The sequence below is a fragment of the Pogona vitticeps genome, chromosome 4, assembly GCF_051106095.1.
Source record: "Pogona vitticeps strain Pit_001003342236 chromosome 4, PviZW2.1, whole genome shotgun sequence".
In the NCBI taxonomy this organism is placed as follows: Eukaryota; Metazoa; Chordata; class Lepidosauria; order Squamata; family Agamidae; genus Pogona; species Pogona vitticeps.
The window spans coordinates 91,214,821-91,232,282 of NC_135786.1; the positions used below are offsets into that span (position 1 = coordinate 91,214,821).

General features: G+C 39.1%; 1 protein-coding gene across 1 annotated transcript in view; it reads right to left on the bottom strand.

Annotated features, from left to right (window-relative positions):
- Positions 1–286: 286 nt before the first annotated feature.
- HFM1 (helicase for meiosis 1) overlaps positions 287–17,462 on the bottom strand; it is a 71,279-nt gene continuing 54,103 nt past the window's right edge. The window contains exons 30-38 of the mRNA XM_078391754.1: positions 12,926–13,021; positions 10,524–10,642; positions 9,539–9,621; positions 9,233–9,336; positions 8,200–8,442; positions 7,593–7,719; positions 5,991–6,090; positions 2,368–2,519; positions 287–2,126 (exon numbers count right to left, since the gene is read on the bottom strand). Of these exons, the coding sequence (XP_078247880.1) occupies positions 2,066–2,126; positions 2,368–2,519; positions 5,991–6,090; positions 7,593–7,719; positions 8,200–8,442; positions 9,233–9,336; positions 9,539–9,621; positions 10,524–10,642; positions 12,926–13,021 (1,085 nt within the window). The 3' untranslated portion in view covers positions 287–2,065. The remainder of the gene's footprint in view (positions 2,127–2,367; positions 2,520–5,990; positions 6,091–7,592; positions 7,720–8,199; positions 8,443–9,232; positions 9,337–9,538; positions 9,622–10,523; positions 10,643–12,925; positions 13,022–17,462) is intronic.

Below are 17,462 nucleotides of genomic sequence, written 5' to 3' on the forward strand. Positions count from 1 at the left end.
TTTGCTGCAAGTGACATCTTGGACACGATTCAGCAGATATGTTTTCTCTTCAGGGTGGGGAATGAACTTTCTGGTGGATTGTGCCCTTTGTTCATGGCTGACAATGGAAATTAAAGCCTCTTAAAAATCAAAAGAAAAGTAGAAGACATATTGCAAAAAGTACTGAAGCTATTCCCTAAAGTATGCAAGACAGATTATTGGTGAGGAGCATATGAAAAATGAAGGCAATATTGCACAAGGAGGAAATGTTATAAGAAACTTTGAATTTATCTTTTGAAAATTAATCTCTTTTAAGACTGAAATAAAAACATTAATAACTACTAATCCCCCTCCTTGGGCAGGATTTAATTTAAGAGTGAAAAGAAAGTAACTTGGAGAATAACTTATTTTCCATGATGTTATTGGCAATAAAACTACCCAAAGTACAGAGTATGGAAACTATAGCCTCCTGGTTTTATTTTGGAGCCCAAGCAGGTGTTATTGACAGTTGCAAAACCACACAATATAAGTAACAGGCCAGATCACTAGGTTGCTACCAATAGTCGCCTGAATCTGTTTTAACTTGGTTGATGGATCCTACAGTGGTCAGAGAAGCGCTAGTGTGCTGCAAACCATTTCAAGAGCCCCTCCCCAAAGACAAAGGCCACTGGCACCTTAAATAACTATAGAAGGAAAGAATCAGTGGCTGAAATTCTGTTGCTTAGTGTAGTAGGTTGCATCAGAGAAGACTCACTAGATCAGTGGCAATTTGATAAGTCAACCCCTCTGTACATTCCATTTATTCAAACGGGCAGACTTTAGGAGTGACTTATATTAGCATAGTAAGTCACAACTAGAGTAGCTAATTTGAATCAATGGAACTTGCAGAGGAGTTGATTCATCAAACTGCCACTGATTCAATGGGCCTGCTCTAATGTGAGCAACAGGATCGCAGCCCGGAAGTTATAACTCCCATCCATTAGGGATAAGGAATGAGCACTTACATTTAATATATATATTGTTAAACAGACAAATACGAAAGAAAATATTGTTGCTGTTCCATGGCTATACAGTCATTTGAGATATTTTAATGGGAACTTTACAATTTCAGAATTTTATTTTCATTCTTTATTTTTCAAACAGATCTGTTTGTAGTCTTCAGGATCTTGTAAGTCTGAAGAACTGACTATGGAATATTTATTAATATCACTTTAGTCATGTCAGGACACAAATGGAAGTTTTCACCAACCGTTTAAATTAGTCCACTTTTAAAACTAGCTCTGAATAGTTTCTACAGCTTTATGCAATATTTTAGAAATAAATGCTGTTGATTGTGATAGATGTTTATGGGTTAAGGTTGTATTTAGTCAAGACAAAAATGTATTAGACTGGATTCAAATGTTTTGTTTCATTCATCGAATGAGAGTTTAGAAGAAGAGTTTGAAGACTTTTGCTGCATTCGGAAGAGTGCTTCCCATTTACAAAACAGAGCCGACTATGGATGGGGTTGAATAATACAGATTTTGATTACAGCACTTTAAAAACTGCAAGCTAACTTTATTCCTTTTTATTCTAAAATCTCATTGTTTCCCAAAATGTATAGGCATCATAAAACCAATTTAATGCAAATAACCGACAAATATGAAAATCTCACAAAGAAGATATTTTTTCCAGGGATAACTTAAGTGTTGTTCCCAAATGTGGTTACTGAGGAGATGCATACTGCTAAGATATTCTTATTTCCTGGAATAAAGATTGTATAATTTGAAACAAAACAGTTTGCGCTGAAAAGAATTTACTGTAATAGAAGGTTTCCAAACAGTCTTATCTTCTCCAGCATTACAAGCAACGATCTCATACAGAAAAATAACTTTAAATAACTATTAAACATATGCTGTATATTCAATAATACTACAAAGTAAACCACATAGCATTTGGATTATTCCCACATAACCCATGTAGCAAAAGTGACTATGGATGAATTGATATAAAACAAAAAGTAGAAAATCCAGGCTTGATAACTGAAGATATCATCCTATAATGAGGACATTTTCCCCCCACTGGTGATGTGCCTTATTTATTGGTCTTAGAAAATACCATCAAATATTCCAAGAAAAGGTTTAATATCATCATCAGAAAGCTGATACCTAAGAAAAAGAAAGCACAAGAGAAACATTGTTTGCTACATTAGACCTTATAAAATTAGATTATTTTATCCAGAGCACAATATATGGTTCCATTAAATCAAACTAGAGTACACTTACTAACATTGAAACCTAAAGACAGACGGCTGTGAGATTATAACCTTCCTGAAATACCTGTTGTAGATCCAATTATGCAAACAGAAGACCAAATTCTGGCAGTACCTCACAAATCTTTTTCATTTACCTGAGATCACCCTCTTTCATTATTCTTTTGTTACAGATAAAAAAGTCTTCCTTTCCAGTGATTTGGGAAGACTGCAAGATGGTTTCTGAGCATGCAGCTATCTGTGTACTTTTTAGCTCTTGTGAGGGACTATTTTTTCCTTGAAAGCCAATCTGTAACACAGAAGTCATAAGGGAAGCAAATTTCAAGCAACTGAAAACATCATCTCCCTCCTGTTTGTATTTTGCTTGATATAATAAAATACTTGTACAATTCATATCAAATTACACATCTTATGCAAAATACTGTACTAATTATACTAGAGACATTATGGCTGCCAAATCACTATTATGAGTTCTTCTGCATTTGAACTGCAACTGAATATACATTGTTTGAAATGTGATGTTGTCCTACCTCTGCAAAGGTCCATTCTGGTCTGTGATGAGGAAGACTTCTGGTAAAAAGTTAATCCCACCACAATCTAAGTACAACAAAGGACTGATGATGAAAAGAAGCCCCTGCATGCATGCCCCCTAGGCTCCTTCCAGTTTTTTACATAATAAATTACAGAAAAAAGTCAAGGAGGAGCAAGAGAAGGTAGAAGGAAAGAAGTGTGTCAAAACCGTAACATTTGTCAAGAAGTTACAAGAAAAGCTAATTAAGATAAAAGAATGAGTCAGCCATTACTCAGCTGAGTCTAGATGACCAGAATAGATCTTCATGGGGATAAGCCAACATTACACGCTCTGTCTGTGCGAAGGAGCCATCCAATAATGGGACCTACCCGGCACAGCTATAATAGACTTCTGACTGGGAAGAGGTGTCTATCTTCATAAGCTCAGAACACTTGCTGCAGTACCCTTCTGCTGAATGAGGCTGCAGATGAGGCATACTTGTCAAAGTGGAAATAAATGTGGTCTTACAACTGCATCACCACCTTAGAGACCGCCCTTAAAAGAGCATCTACAGAGAAGCAACTGATGCAGAAGCAGCCCTCATGGAAAAGGTATGTCTGTTTTAGTAAGATGCATGCCTTGAACCACTTAGCAATGACAGAGGACGAGACTTGCCTTGTGACATTGGTAGAAGGGAACAAAGAAGAACTGTTGTTGGAAGCGACAGCTCAATTAAATCTTCATGGCCCTTCTGACATCTAATGGTTTTGACCAGAAATGTGGTCAGATAGAGCTGGTAAGGTAAAGGTAAAGGTTCCCCTTGACAATTTGTCCGGTCATGTCCGACTCTAGGGCGCGGTGCTCATCTCCGTTTGCAACCCATAGAGCTAGCGTTTGTCCGAAGACAATCTTCCGTGGCCACGTGGCCAGCGCGACTAGACACGTAATGCTGTTACCTTCCCACCGTGGTGGTACCTATATCTACTCGCATTTTGCATGCTTTCGAACTGCTAGGTTGGCAGGAGCTGGGACAAGTGACGGGGGGCTCACTCCATCACGTGGATTTGATCTTAATGACTGCAGGTCTTCTGTCCTTGCAGCACAGAGGCTTCTGTGGTTTAACCGAGAGTGCCACCACGTCCCTTATCTGAAGCACCCATCATTTTTCCAAATGTGAGGCAGGAAGAATGTGAACATTGGTAATTTTTCCAAGATGCTGTAGGGGCGGAGGCCTGATTCTGCTTTTGGAACTGGAAGGTGGACTAGAATCTGAATTTTGACCAGCGTGGTCAAAAATTATGAAAATCTCAGGTCTGGAGATTTTCACCCATGCATTTTGCTCCTTTCCACAAAAGAAGCAAAATGCACGAGTGCTTTTCATTTATTATCTTTCTTGTATGCAATGGCCACAGTATCCCTTGAAGAGGGAGAAGAGAATGGTAGCCGGTCACATTAGATCTAGATTTGCATTCTAGTGTTTAAGCCACATATTTCCTGTCACCACTCCTGCAACAGAAGTCTTCCCAGCAGTAAAGGTAAGGGAATCCTGAATGACAGCAAGTATGTACTCACAGAGTGTGATAAGTGAACTTAGAAGTTTTCACAGCACTGATGGCCTGGCAATGAACCAGGCACTGGAAAAGGTACGAATAATTTGAGCTTAGAACTCGTAATTGTTGTGACTGCCAAATCAGAGCACTTTTATTTAGGGTCTTTGGGAGGAGTGTCTCCATCATTGAGAGCTGGGGTCCCCAATGAAGTAGTGTCATTGGTATACTGACTACAGGGACCTGGAGCTCCTTCACAGCCTTAGTGCAAAGGACATTTGGTTCCTCAGTGATTGTAGAATTTTTCTTACCCTGAAGCGGTGTATCCAATTCTACCTTCAGATTTAAAGGTAAGAAAATAATCAAAATTAAATAATCTCTCCCATGTAAAGTCTTTTTCTTGACCAATCAGATCATTTACTCTCCTCCTGGTCTGGCCAGTCAGCATGATGGGTAGCATGAGTGGAAGGCAGCTCAAGATCTATGTCTTTATTCCTTAGGACCCCAACAGAACAGTCAGCAGATGGTTCAAACGCTGGGGAGGGTCCTGTCTGTGATGCAGAGTGACTGGGAGGACCTGGGATTGATATTAGATGTGGCAGTTGAAAGCACAATATCACGTGTAGATTTGGCAGGTGGAGACTCTGAAATTAGTGTGTATGTGTGTGTGTGTGCATGCATGTGTGTGCGCATGTGCAGTGAGGTGAGGAAAAGGAAGTAAGTTTTGGAAATACAGAAAGTCAAAATGGTTGCTTTGGGAGTTAGTAATGACTCCATTGTCCAAAGAGATTTCAAAATCAGATGCCTTTTGCATTTCATCTGTCACGTAGGCAGGGCTCTTGCACAGGGATGAGAGTCTTCGCAGAGGAAGTAACGATAAGAGGAGAGGGAGCAGAATGCCACCTGCAATTGACTCCAAGTGGAGCCTGAAAGAAGGATGGATGAGTCATGGACCATACACATGTGGAGAGTCCTCAAAAGCTTTGCCATTTTAAGAGGCTTTCCCTACTGGAGCCATGCTGAGTTAAATAGAGAAAAAGCAGGAAAAAAGAGAAGGAAGAGAATTGCAGGCTTTCAAAAATGAAAAATAAGCAAAAGAGTATAGAGCTGACAAAAAGAAGGAAGAGTTATTGAGCCGAAGGAAAAGAAATGGAAACAATAAAAAACAAACAAACAATCTAAGGTAGAGGAATAATTATGAGGCAAATGTTGAGTGACATGAAAAAGAGCAAGTGAAAAGAGCCTGATCAGGGCAAGGCAGTGGAAAGAAACTGGGTTGAACTTAAGGGACAAATTGAGAGTTGTTGTCATCATCAGTCTCCTGCAGTGACAGAATTCAGCTTTTAGTGAATGACTTTTTCAACAGCATTGAAAACTGCCAAACATCAGGTCAGCATAATTCCACTGACATAAATCTAAGAGGGAAACTACCTCTCCTTTAGAAGTCGGGCTTTTGCCTTTGGTGTCATACACCACTCACATAACTTGCCACACAACAAATGCAAACACAAATTTCTTAATAAGCAGCAATTCACCTCTATACAGCTGGCTTCTAACCCTTGTCCCATAGATTGGATTCCCATGAAACAACTTTTCATAAGCAATTGGTAATAAAGGTATACAGTGATGTACATGCTTACATACACTGATACATGAGATTACTAGCCTCACATGATTATCAGATTAGTGTATTTTCACTTACTATACTTTTATGTCCATATTCTCCATTTGCTGGTGGAGTCAATGAAGGGGAGTTGGAGTTCCGCAGACAGACATCAGACTTCTCCTTAAATATGGGAAAGCTAGGAAGGAAGGAAGGAAAAAAATAACCAAATCAAAGCTAAATGCTTAGAAATAAGATAAGACAGTAAGGGTCGATATAGCTTGAAAGTGTAACAATTTCCAGCATAATTTCCATTCTAAGAATACAAAAAGCATATTTCATAATTGCAGGAAAGTTAAACATATCTGCAATGATCTGTCTCTACTTTTAGGACATTTTTGTAGAAATCTTATTTCCTAGCTGCATTAGTCACTGGGAACATTGTTTTCATGATCTGCAGCATGCATTGGTCTTTTGGCTTCTCTGTCTTGAGGTAACTCAAGTTTGGCGGTACTACATACCAATAAAACATTCATATCAGTGAACTCTATGCCCCAAATAGTTCTTTCGTCTCCAAACCCCTATGCTTAAATAACTAGATCTGATAGACCTTCCACCTGTTCAGATTTGGAAAAGCCGAGTTCCTAATGTGAGAGAAACATATATTTGAATGAGTATGTATGTGACACACAGCCAAAACACAACATCCCATAGCATGAATCTGGAAAATGTTCAGAAACATTTTTCTCAGCATTCAGGGCTTTCCTCTTTCCTGTCTTGTTAAATCTAATCTATAGCACGTTTACTAAGAGTTTATATATACAGTAGCAGGCATATATAAACCCTAACCCTAGTAGTTTCCATGGAGTTTAGAAAGTCCCACCCACTCTTTCCTTCTGCAGTAGCTTCAGAGAATATGCTGGACCTCAGGGTTTTGTTGCTGCAACTCCTTTAAAGACTTGGATTTTTCAGCTACAAGTGCCAGAATTCTAGCTGGGTGAACACCCAGTGAATTGTGGTAGTTGTAGTGAAAAACATCCCAACATCCCAATATCCCATGATCAATCATGACAAACATAGGATGCTACATGACATCCATTAGTTATCTATGCTTATCCAAGATCAATTTAATTTAAACTTTAAGGACAATGGCCTGAATACTTTAGAGTTGCCTCCCCAGTATGAATGTACAGTAGAACCCCTATGTCCACAGGATCGGCATCCATGGTTTCACTTATCGACAGTTTACCACAGCCCTATGTACAACATACAAGGGTGCCTCCTCGTGGCTTTTCTCCCACCCTCTTGTATGTTGTATATAGCATTTGCTATCATCCATATTGGTGCTTTAACTGAGAAATGTTTGTTTGTTTGTTTGTTTGTTTGTTCAACCCATTCACTCATTCATTCAATTTATATACTGCTCCCATTAGTGCCAAAGCACTACTTATGCGATCTGGATGTGTACGGTGGGATCTTATACAGGCTGTAAGCCATTTTGAATGTAAGTAATTACTGAAAGAAGGGATAAATATATAAAACTAAACTAAATAAGTAAATACATTTTAAGTGAATTAATTAAAAGTTCTAGTCATTGAAAAATTATTTAAGCAAGCTTGTTTAAATGGCAGACACATACTGATATACCGTAAATCTGAGAGTGTGTATCTATTACAATCATCACATTGCACCTATACTTACCTTTTAAATTTTGTACTAGCAGGTTTGCTTTCTATATTTTGGAAAACACATTTTGTTTTTCCTAAATCTAGAGGAACAGCTCCTGAGTTCTGGAGGCATGTGTTTAGAGATCCCAAGTGAGAAGATTCTAAAACATAAGAACAACCCAAAACACATTATAAGTGGAACGTAAACATATTTGAAACATGTTTTAACACAGCCATTAAGGTTCTAATACTCGAGGCAACAATAAATCAACAAGATGGTGATCCTGCTAGATGTACAAAGCTATTTCTATGGTGATTTATAAGAAATGAAACATGACCAAATTTTGTTTGTTTATATCCATATGCTCAAAATATTAAAAAGCATGGTATATCTACTAACCACAGTAGGCTTGATCATTACACTACAACCCGTGTTCTGATCTTCTGATAGCTTGGTAAATGGCAATGAGCAAACTATGTCACATTTTAGAACCTGTATTCTAAATGTAATGAAATATCTTCCGCAATCACTTCTTAATCTTTTCTGCATTATGATTCATTGGGGATTTCTGCAGATGCTGATTCTGCATGCACACTAAGAATAAATGACTTACATTAAATGTTCATGCTACATGCTTTACCTGAATGTTTAGTTTTCTCTGTATCAGCAATCAAAGTGCTTGCATATATTAAACTCCCATCATCAAAATCACCCCAAACTTCATTTCCTAACTCAAAGTTCACATTCAAAGGTTCTGAAAACAAAGCATTGCTTTTATCTGCATCTGTCAAGTTATTCATTAAAGATTCTTTGAGGTTGTTTGAAATCATTGTCCGATGGCTCTTTTCATTCAGAGCTGGAGGCTGCTTGCTAACAAAGAAACCTGTAATTGAGCATAATAAGAATGCAGGTGAAACAGCAACATAATTTCTTACACTGGTCTTAAAAATCATGAGGCTACTTGTTCACTTTCTAGAAGAATGCAAGAATACTTTTTAGCAAGGATAGACAAAGTGTAGCCATGGGACTGCACGTGGCTCCCAAAGCTATTTTTTAGCCTCCCCCCCCCCCCCCGGATCCCCTGACAGAAATTACTTCAATTGGAAAGGAAAGAAAGGTGAGTTGCTGGCCCTGAAAGCCTCAAGAAATAGTAAGCCAATTTTTAACTAGGACATGCCCCCTGCATTGTTTAACAAACCCAAATACCTATTTCCCCCCAAAAAAGATTCATTTGTTTGCTTTGATTATTTTTTCTCCCCCTCCCTTTACTTTCCCTTTTCTTCTTTGCATTTTTGATGGTCTGTGTAGGCCCTCAACGATTGGCCCTTGTACCTGCTGCTATGTTAACTGTTCAAGAGACTGAGCTGGAAGATAATTTTAGCATAGTCAACCTCTTATTTAGCTTGATGACAAAAATAGGCATGTTAGTACATCACAAACTAAACCAAACACCAATATTAGACAACATTTCTGGTATGTTGCCCCATGGCAAAGAAAAATCTACATGGAAATCTTGAACTATTTAAAGAAAAAACAGAGGTACATACTTTGATCTACTGATCAAGTCCCACTGATCTCAGCTGAAATTCTTTCTCCTCTTTTGAACCACAGTGCTTAAATTTCACAAAACTGAATCACTGGAGAATAAATCTCAGCCTTCATTAACAACTTACCACCCACTCTGCAGACTTCAGGTTCCTGTAGACAACTTTGAAAGACAGCAGTATCATTTGTCTCTTTAGGCTGAGTGACTCCTGAATGCTGCACACACCCCAGCCTTTATAAAAAGGAACAAAATCAAGAAAGCTGAAAATTAGAACTATATATATATATATATATATTCTGTATATATACTGTATATATACTGTATATATAGAGTATATATATAGTATATATAAAATAAAACTGTGATGATTGATCATTAAAAAAATAAGTAATCTGAATGGGAAGTGATTGTGATTATTATGATAGTAGAATACCCTGGCAATCCTGGAAGAGAAGATTTAGGAGCATAACAGAATTGTTTAAGATCCATCTTCTGAGATTTATTCAACATCTGCATCTAAAATAGATAGAGATTATTACAATGTTCATATATGATGGAATTGGTTTGGTTTATGCATGTACAAATAAAACAGGAAAATGAATATTTCTGGCACCTTGTCAGGAATGGAAAAATCACATACGAACAACATTATTTTTCCCCACTTCCTGAGAGGTGTTTCTCAATGGTTGAAAAGGTGTGTAACTTTTTAAAATATATATATAAATTAAATAAACAAATTTAGTTAGTGGCAGCTTGGAACGAGGAAAGCATTTCAGCAAGCCCAGGCTAGCTGTTATCTATGGTTTTTAACCACATTTCGTTCCCTGTTATCAGTTCTACAACCCATTCTCCACTGGAAAACAAATCTTGCTGGAAGACCATAGATTTAACTCTATGAAGAGGGAAGAAGGGATGATACCTTAACACTGTTAAATAAAATTAAGCAGACAACTGTTCAAAGGTTTAATTTCACTGAATTTTACTGAAAATACATAATGTAGATATATGATGTTCCCATCTTGATTTTGATGCAGTTATCAAATTTCTGTAATGAAATCACCCAGTATTAATAGAGGGAAAGTTATATATTGCCAACATCTGTGGCACCTGTATTGCAATACAACCTATTTCCTTGTGAATACTGATTTAAGCCTTATACCCTGATCCTGTATAAATTTATCTGAAAGTAAATTGTACTGGTGATAATAAAACTTCCCTCCCAGATACATTTGCTAAAATAATTACCACTGTCACCATGTCAGTTTCATCCCCTGACGACCCCCACCCCCATGATTGTATATAACTCTGCTTCTCTCCTCATTTTACAGGAAATGTTCAATTTGAATGGCTATATTTCACTCATGAAATGTGAAATACACAGACATTATGTTAGGAAGGCACAAGAACAAACAGTACACCTTTAGTCTTTTGACTGGGGGAACAGCAGACTCTGCATTCCGGTTTCTCAAATCAGTGAGATAGGAAGAAAACATTGAATCTTTTTTCGTGTTAGACTTCTCTGAAACTCCATTTTTACCTTTAAAAAAACACATACTTTTCATTTTTAGATCTTTATTCGGTTTTTTTAAAGCTAGGAACGTTAGGAATATACCATATTATATGACAGACATTTCAGAGAATCCTCTCTGTCTCGGAACAACCAAACCTAATACTTCCATTTCTAAAGCAAATATTACATGTAGCCATTATTTGTTTCATCCAGGATATGGCAGATGTAGTGGCTTATGCCACCAAGACTTGTCCTAATAAGCTTAGAATTGTGCTGTATATTATATATGAGGTAACCACTTGAACATCAGATTACTGTCATGTGCAGACTTCACACCCACTTTTACAATAATTATGTAAGCAAAATAATGAGGACCATTCATTTCTGCCTCAGTATTTTAAAAGATTCCATATACAGTATAAAATGTGAGATATTTTGTCAAGAAACCTTGTATTTAGTCATAAAGTATGATAAGAATGGATTTACAAATCACAGGAAGAGAAGCAATTAACACCACCACCTGTACACAACAGTCAGTTAAACTCCTATTAATGAGGGTGCCTTGTGGAACAGTAGTTAAACCGCAGTATTGCAGCCAAAACTCTGCTCACGACCCATGTTCAATCTCAGATAGCCAGCTGAAGGTTGACTCAGCCTTCCATCCCCTCGAGGTCTGTAAATTGAGTACCCAGCTTGCGGGGGGGGGGGAATTGAATAGTAAACCACTGAGAGAATGCTTTAAGCCCTATGGGGCAGTAATATAAGTAGCATGCTTTGCTCTTGCTTTAATAAGAAGCACGTAGGCTTCAGTTCCTCTTCCACCCTGATACCAGGCTTCAGCTCACCCATAAGCACTGCCTCTGTGACCTTTTACTTTTCAAGATTTGTTCAACTGGTAGCACAGAAAGCTTCATTGAAACTGCTTTTCCCACACGTTTCTTTCCCACATGAGGGGATCATGATCAAGCATGTGTTTTGCACTGCTAAATGTCAGCCAGATGTTCCATATATCTTATCAGCAGAGATCTTCCAATTTTATCAATATAAAAAAAATTACATTTCAAGCATTCAGTATTATATGTGGGCAAAATTAGAGGTGTTTGGGAGAGAATATGTGATTCTATATTGGCAGAACATCATTATTAATTATAGTTATTGCTATTTTTTCTAAAGCACCTGGAAGAAATATATAACATAAAATAATCAAGGGCAAAACACAGCATGCAGACTTACACTCTCAAAAGGCACGGTGAGGAAACAAGAGGATGAAAAAGACATACTAGAGCATGGTTCATATCACAGAAATCATGAATACTGGACTGTGCATGTAAGTAAGATGGGACTGTGACAAGTCTGGACCCAGCTCACTTACATTCACTGTCGTGTCCCTTCACATGAACAGTTGCTCTGTAAAGCATAACTGATATGCGTAAGGGGTCCTATGGACACAAGGACCATATAGGCAGCATAATTAATGTACCGTATTTTTTGCTCCATAAGACGCACCTTTCCATAAGACACACACATTTTTTAGAAGAAAACAGGAAAATATAATCTGTTTTCTTCGCTCCATAAGACGCACAGACTTTCCACCCCCCTGTCTTGTGGGAAAAAAGTGTGTCTTATGGTGCGAAAAATACGGTATGTAAGTAGATGACAGAAGGACTTGCTATTGTTAACTTTCATGTGCATTCTTTATATGCAGATTACATTGGCTACAACAGGACTGTACTTATGTTAAAATCTCAGGAAGTCAGAAAAGATCTGGGAAAATAATTATGTCTTGAGTAGCTTTTCAAATAGGTAAGAACCCAACTGCTCTTTAGTGCAGGAATTGGTGGTAGATGTTGATTTTGTGAATGTTTTTGCATGAATTTAATTACAGTGCTATAGCTGCAGTAACTAGAAACTTGATTAATCCCATTTATCAAGAAATCTTTAGTGTGTGGTGGTAATGAGGGGAATATGTAGTCTCCAAAGCATCTTAAAAAGACATTGAATTCTATATATTCATTTAATATATGCAATATACTTTTATATGTTTACCATATTGAATAACTGAGTCTTACACAATGCTATTCTCTGACTGTGGAAACTTAGAAGACAAGCCAGTCTCAAACTCCAACCTCCCCGCCTCCCCGTGTGTCCTGCTCCACATGTGAGAATCCCTTCAGCAGACTCATGCACACAAGCACATGCAATATGTGAACAGCTCCATACAAGCATTTTTATGTTCATAAACTTACGTTTTTCACTGCAAGCAAGCTATTTTTTAATGGTAAATGTGACAAAACCTTGAATGAAACTCACAGCAATCATGTCCACATATGTCTTTATTTTTGCAATGATGGTTGCACTTTCTATTCCCAAGCTTCCTAGTAAGATTATCTTGGCTACAAATGCTTCCTACAGATTAATGAAGATTTAAAGTTTGATTTTACTGATGCTAATTGTGAAAAGAACAGAACAAACAAACTTTTAGCATATTTCCGTACTTGACTCATTTGATACATGGAGCTCACTCCCAGATAAAAATACAGGATTGCAGTCTTTTTATTCCTTCCCCAAATTGTGAACTCACATGTTACCTTGCCCGTGTGATAATCATAGGCACAGTCTGAAACCCTGAATATGCAAAATCATCATTACATATTTATTGTAGGCAACTGGTTGTTAACTTGTTACTTAATTATCTAGCACAGGAGGCAAGCTGAGAGGTGTGAAACGTACTGCAGGTTTAACTTGATAGCTCACTTGATAACTCAGTGGTTTAGGTCTCTGGTTAGGACCCTGATTCCCCATTGTGCCTCATGCAAGTAGAGCCAGTCTGCACTTGGTCAAGTTGCACAGTCTCAGGATGCTCCCAGAAAAAGGGGATTATAAACCACTTTTTAGTACTCTCTACCTGGAAAACCCTGAAAAGGGTCACCACAGGTTAGAATTGACCTGATGGCACATAGGGGAAAAAGTGGTCTTTGCTCCTATATGCACTGAACAAAAGCTATAATGCTTAAATAGTCTAGTTTTTAAATATATACTGCCAAGGCAAGTCCTTTTGCAGTGAATAAAAGTATCCATGGAAAAATCATTTGAGCATACAGCATTTTCTTAAACCAAAGTGCTTGCAAGTGATTACCATTTAAACCAACAGGGTTCACTCCCAAATTGGCAACCCGCTTAAGTCTATTTTTTTAAAAAAAATATCCATTTCTTATCTATTTCTCTCTCTATATAAATATGAGGTAATCTTTAAATAATATAAGTATACAAGCTAGAATCGTACTGGAACATTACTCCTAAATAAGCAAAATTGTGTAAATTATGGCAGCAAATTGCAGCTAACTGCTGAGGTGCTATTTGTCTTCCCGTCATATGTTAATTAGAGATAATTTGCTGTCATGACCTGTAAGAGTCCATGTCATCTGGAATAAAATCCCAGTAAGATTCTTGCACAGCCCATCCAAAATATAAGGAGCAACAAACTACAACACAAAGCAAACTTGTGGGAGGTTCCCTGAAAGATCTAGAGTCAGACTGTCCCTTGAGCCTTTCACTCCATGCCTTGAAGGTGCTCTCTCCTGGATTAGCCTATCTCTGAAAGGTGACCACATTCCTTTCTGTGAAGAAAACCCACCAGAATCACCAATGGAGGTGATAAATGAGAAGACATTGGATGGGCCTGGCTCGGAAGAGTCTGAAAGCAGGGAACCACACAGAGAGGGAGAGAGTCAGGAAGAGCAGACAGTGTCCAAAGGTTCTAGAGAAAAAGAGGGAGGTATGAAAGATATACAATGGAGAGAGAGGAGAGAAAGGAGGAGCAGGGAAAAGAGGAAGAAGAACTGGAGGAACAAGAGGAAGGAGAAGAGACTGGGTAGACATGCCAGACTGGCTCCAACCAGGGCCATCCAAAGAAATGCAAAAGGTGTCTAGCTTCAACTGGCTCAGAGAAACTATCATACAGAGAAAACAACAGCCTCCGCCTATGAGGCTGGGACTAACAACCTCCCACTCCGAGCCACCCGAGGCATTGGAAAAGGCAAAGACAATTTAATTGCCATTGACAAGTAAAAATATGTGCCATATAAAAAGAGGTTGGTTACTTACTTACTTACTTACTTACTTACTTACTTACTTACTTATTTATTTATATCCCGCCTATCTGGTCGGGTCAGGACCACTCTGTAACCATAGTTCTTTGAGTGGTCCTCTGTGAATCCACACAATTGGGTTGTTCTGCGCTTGCGCTGAACGTCTCTGAGGTTTCTAGAGCTTTAAGACACACGATTTAGTGGGACGTCCCCCCATGAAGCGCATGCTCCGCCCATCCTGGATCCCCTCAGTTCCTGATAAGTATCTGCCGAGTAAAGGAGTTATTTAAGATAAAACATGATGGACAGATGGGAGGATGGGTGGGATCTGTGGATTCACAGAGGACCACTCAAAGAACTATGGTTACAGGCAGGTAGCCTCTTTTTCTTCTTAATGGCCTCTGTGAATGCACACAATTGGGTGACTAGCAAGTTCACTTACCAGATGGTGGGACGTCACAGTAGGAAAGATGCCAAGACAGCTCTGCCAAAACCAGCGTCACTCCGTGCTCTAACATTTAGACGATAATGTCTGACAAAGGTTGATGGGGTAGATATGTTGCTGCACGGCAGATGTGAGGTATTTCAATCCCACACTGGAAGGCAGTAGACGTTGACAGCACTCTAGTGGAGTGTGCTGTTAGATGATCAGGAGGTGATTTGCCTGATAACTCATAAGCCAGAGAGATGGTTTGGATGATCCATTTGGAGATAGATTGTGGGGAAGCTGGTGCTCCCTTGTGAGGACCATGAAAGCATGGAAAAGTCTATTTGTTTTCATAAAGGCCTTGGTCCTGTCAATATAGAAGGCAAGAGAGCGTCTTACGTCTAGTGAGTGGAGCATGTGCTCGAGAGGTGTCGATGGTGATGGAAACAGTTGGTAAGATGACTGGTTGATTGAAGTTGAAAACAGATACAATCTTGGGCAAGAAGGAGACATCAAAATACAATGTGACCTTATCCGGATGGAACTGGATGAAAGGTGGATCGGAGCGAAGGGAAGCAAGTTCACTAGCTCGTTTAGTGGATGTTATCGCCACTAGGAAGGAAGTCTCCAGAGATAATAATTTGAGATTAGAAGAAGCCATTGGTTCAAAGAGCTGATGCATATGAGCATTAAGGATAAGTTGCAAAGACCATTGAGGGATGATACGTTGGCGTGGTGGGTGAATATTATTAAGTCCCTTAAGAAACTTTTTTACAGTCAGGTGAGACAAAAGTTTAGCTGATTTGGAGTTAGCCGGCTGATGAGCAATGATGGGCAAAATACAGACCTTTAAGGTGGAATAGGATAGTCCAAAGTTAAACAAGTGAAGCAGAAAAGTGAGTAGAGTCTTCAAGGATACAGGTATTACAGGTAAGTTATTTGAGTCAGCAAAGGAGAGGAATGCTTTCCATTTATTTTTGTATAAGAGTTGCACTGAAGGCTTTCGAGCTCGATCGAGGACATGGTTTAAGGCGGGGATATCCTCCAGGCTGTCAGATTCAGTGATGGAATGTCCGGATGGTAGACCATCCCGCCTTCCTGTTAGAAGGTCAGGAATCAGTGGGAGTAGAAATAAGTCCGTTGACATCAACCTGAGGTGAGTGAGCCATGGCTGCCTCGGCCACCAGGGAGCTAGAAGAATCGCATTCGACTGGAAGTGTCGCATTCAAATGATTGTCCTTTCAATGAGTGGTATTGGTGGGAAAAGGTACAGATGCTCCTTGTCCCAATCTATCATGAGCGCGTCTCCAATGCAGTTCTCATTGGCTCCGGCTCGAGCGCAATAGATGCGTCACTTGGTGTTCGCTCTCGAAGCAAAGACATCGATGGTTGGTATGCCCCACCAACGGCAGAGACGATCGAAGATGGTATCGTTCAAAGACCATTCATGTGTTCTCAATGTCAGACAGCTGAGGTGATCTGCAATGTAGTTCTCGTCCATGGAGATATGTACTGCTGTCTCGTAGATGTGATGCTGATAACACCATTCCCATAGTTCGATGGTGAGGTATAGAAGGGGCAGAGAATGAGTGCCTCCTTGCTTGTTTATGTAGTATAGGGCAGTAGTATTGTCCGTGGTGAGCTGAACTACATGTTCTGAGATGAGTGGGAGGAAAGTGTGGAAAGCTCTGATAATCGCTAGAAGCTCGAGATGATTGATATGTCCATAGGCCATGAATCTTGTAATGAAGGCAGTGTGCTCCCCAGCTGGACGGGCTGGCATTGGTGGTAAATTGCACTGTTGGCTGGAAGAGCATAAAGGGTCATCCTACGAGTGGGTTCAGAAGAGATGTCCACCATGTGAGTTGTCAGGCTAATTCTGGTGTTACTATTAGTCTCATAGATGGATGGTCTGTCACAGGATTGAATAATGACAGGTACCACAACTGCAGCAATTTCATTTTGAGTCCAGCATGTTGAATAACCGAGATTGTTGATGCCATGAGCCCAAGAAGATTTTGGGTGTGATGGGCCGATATGGAAGCTAAAGGTTGGAAGGGCTGAATGGTATTTTTTAATTTGATGATTCTCTCTTTTGGAAGAAAGGCTCTGGCTTGTAGAGAGTCAAAAAGGGCTCCAATGCAGTCGCCTTTTGGGTAGGTTCGAAGTGTGATTTTGCAGAATTCACTTTGAGTCCAAGATCTCGAAGTGTGTTAGGTTGGTGGCTCTGACAGCATCATGATAGGATGTCGAGACTATCAGCCAGTCATCTATGTAGGGAAAAATGTTTATACTCTGAAGTCAAAGGTATGCAGCGACTGGTGCCATACAC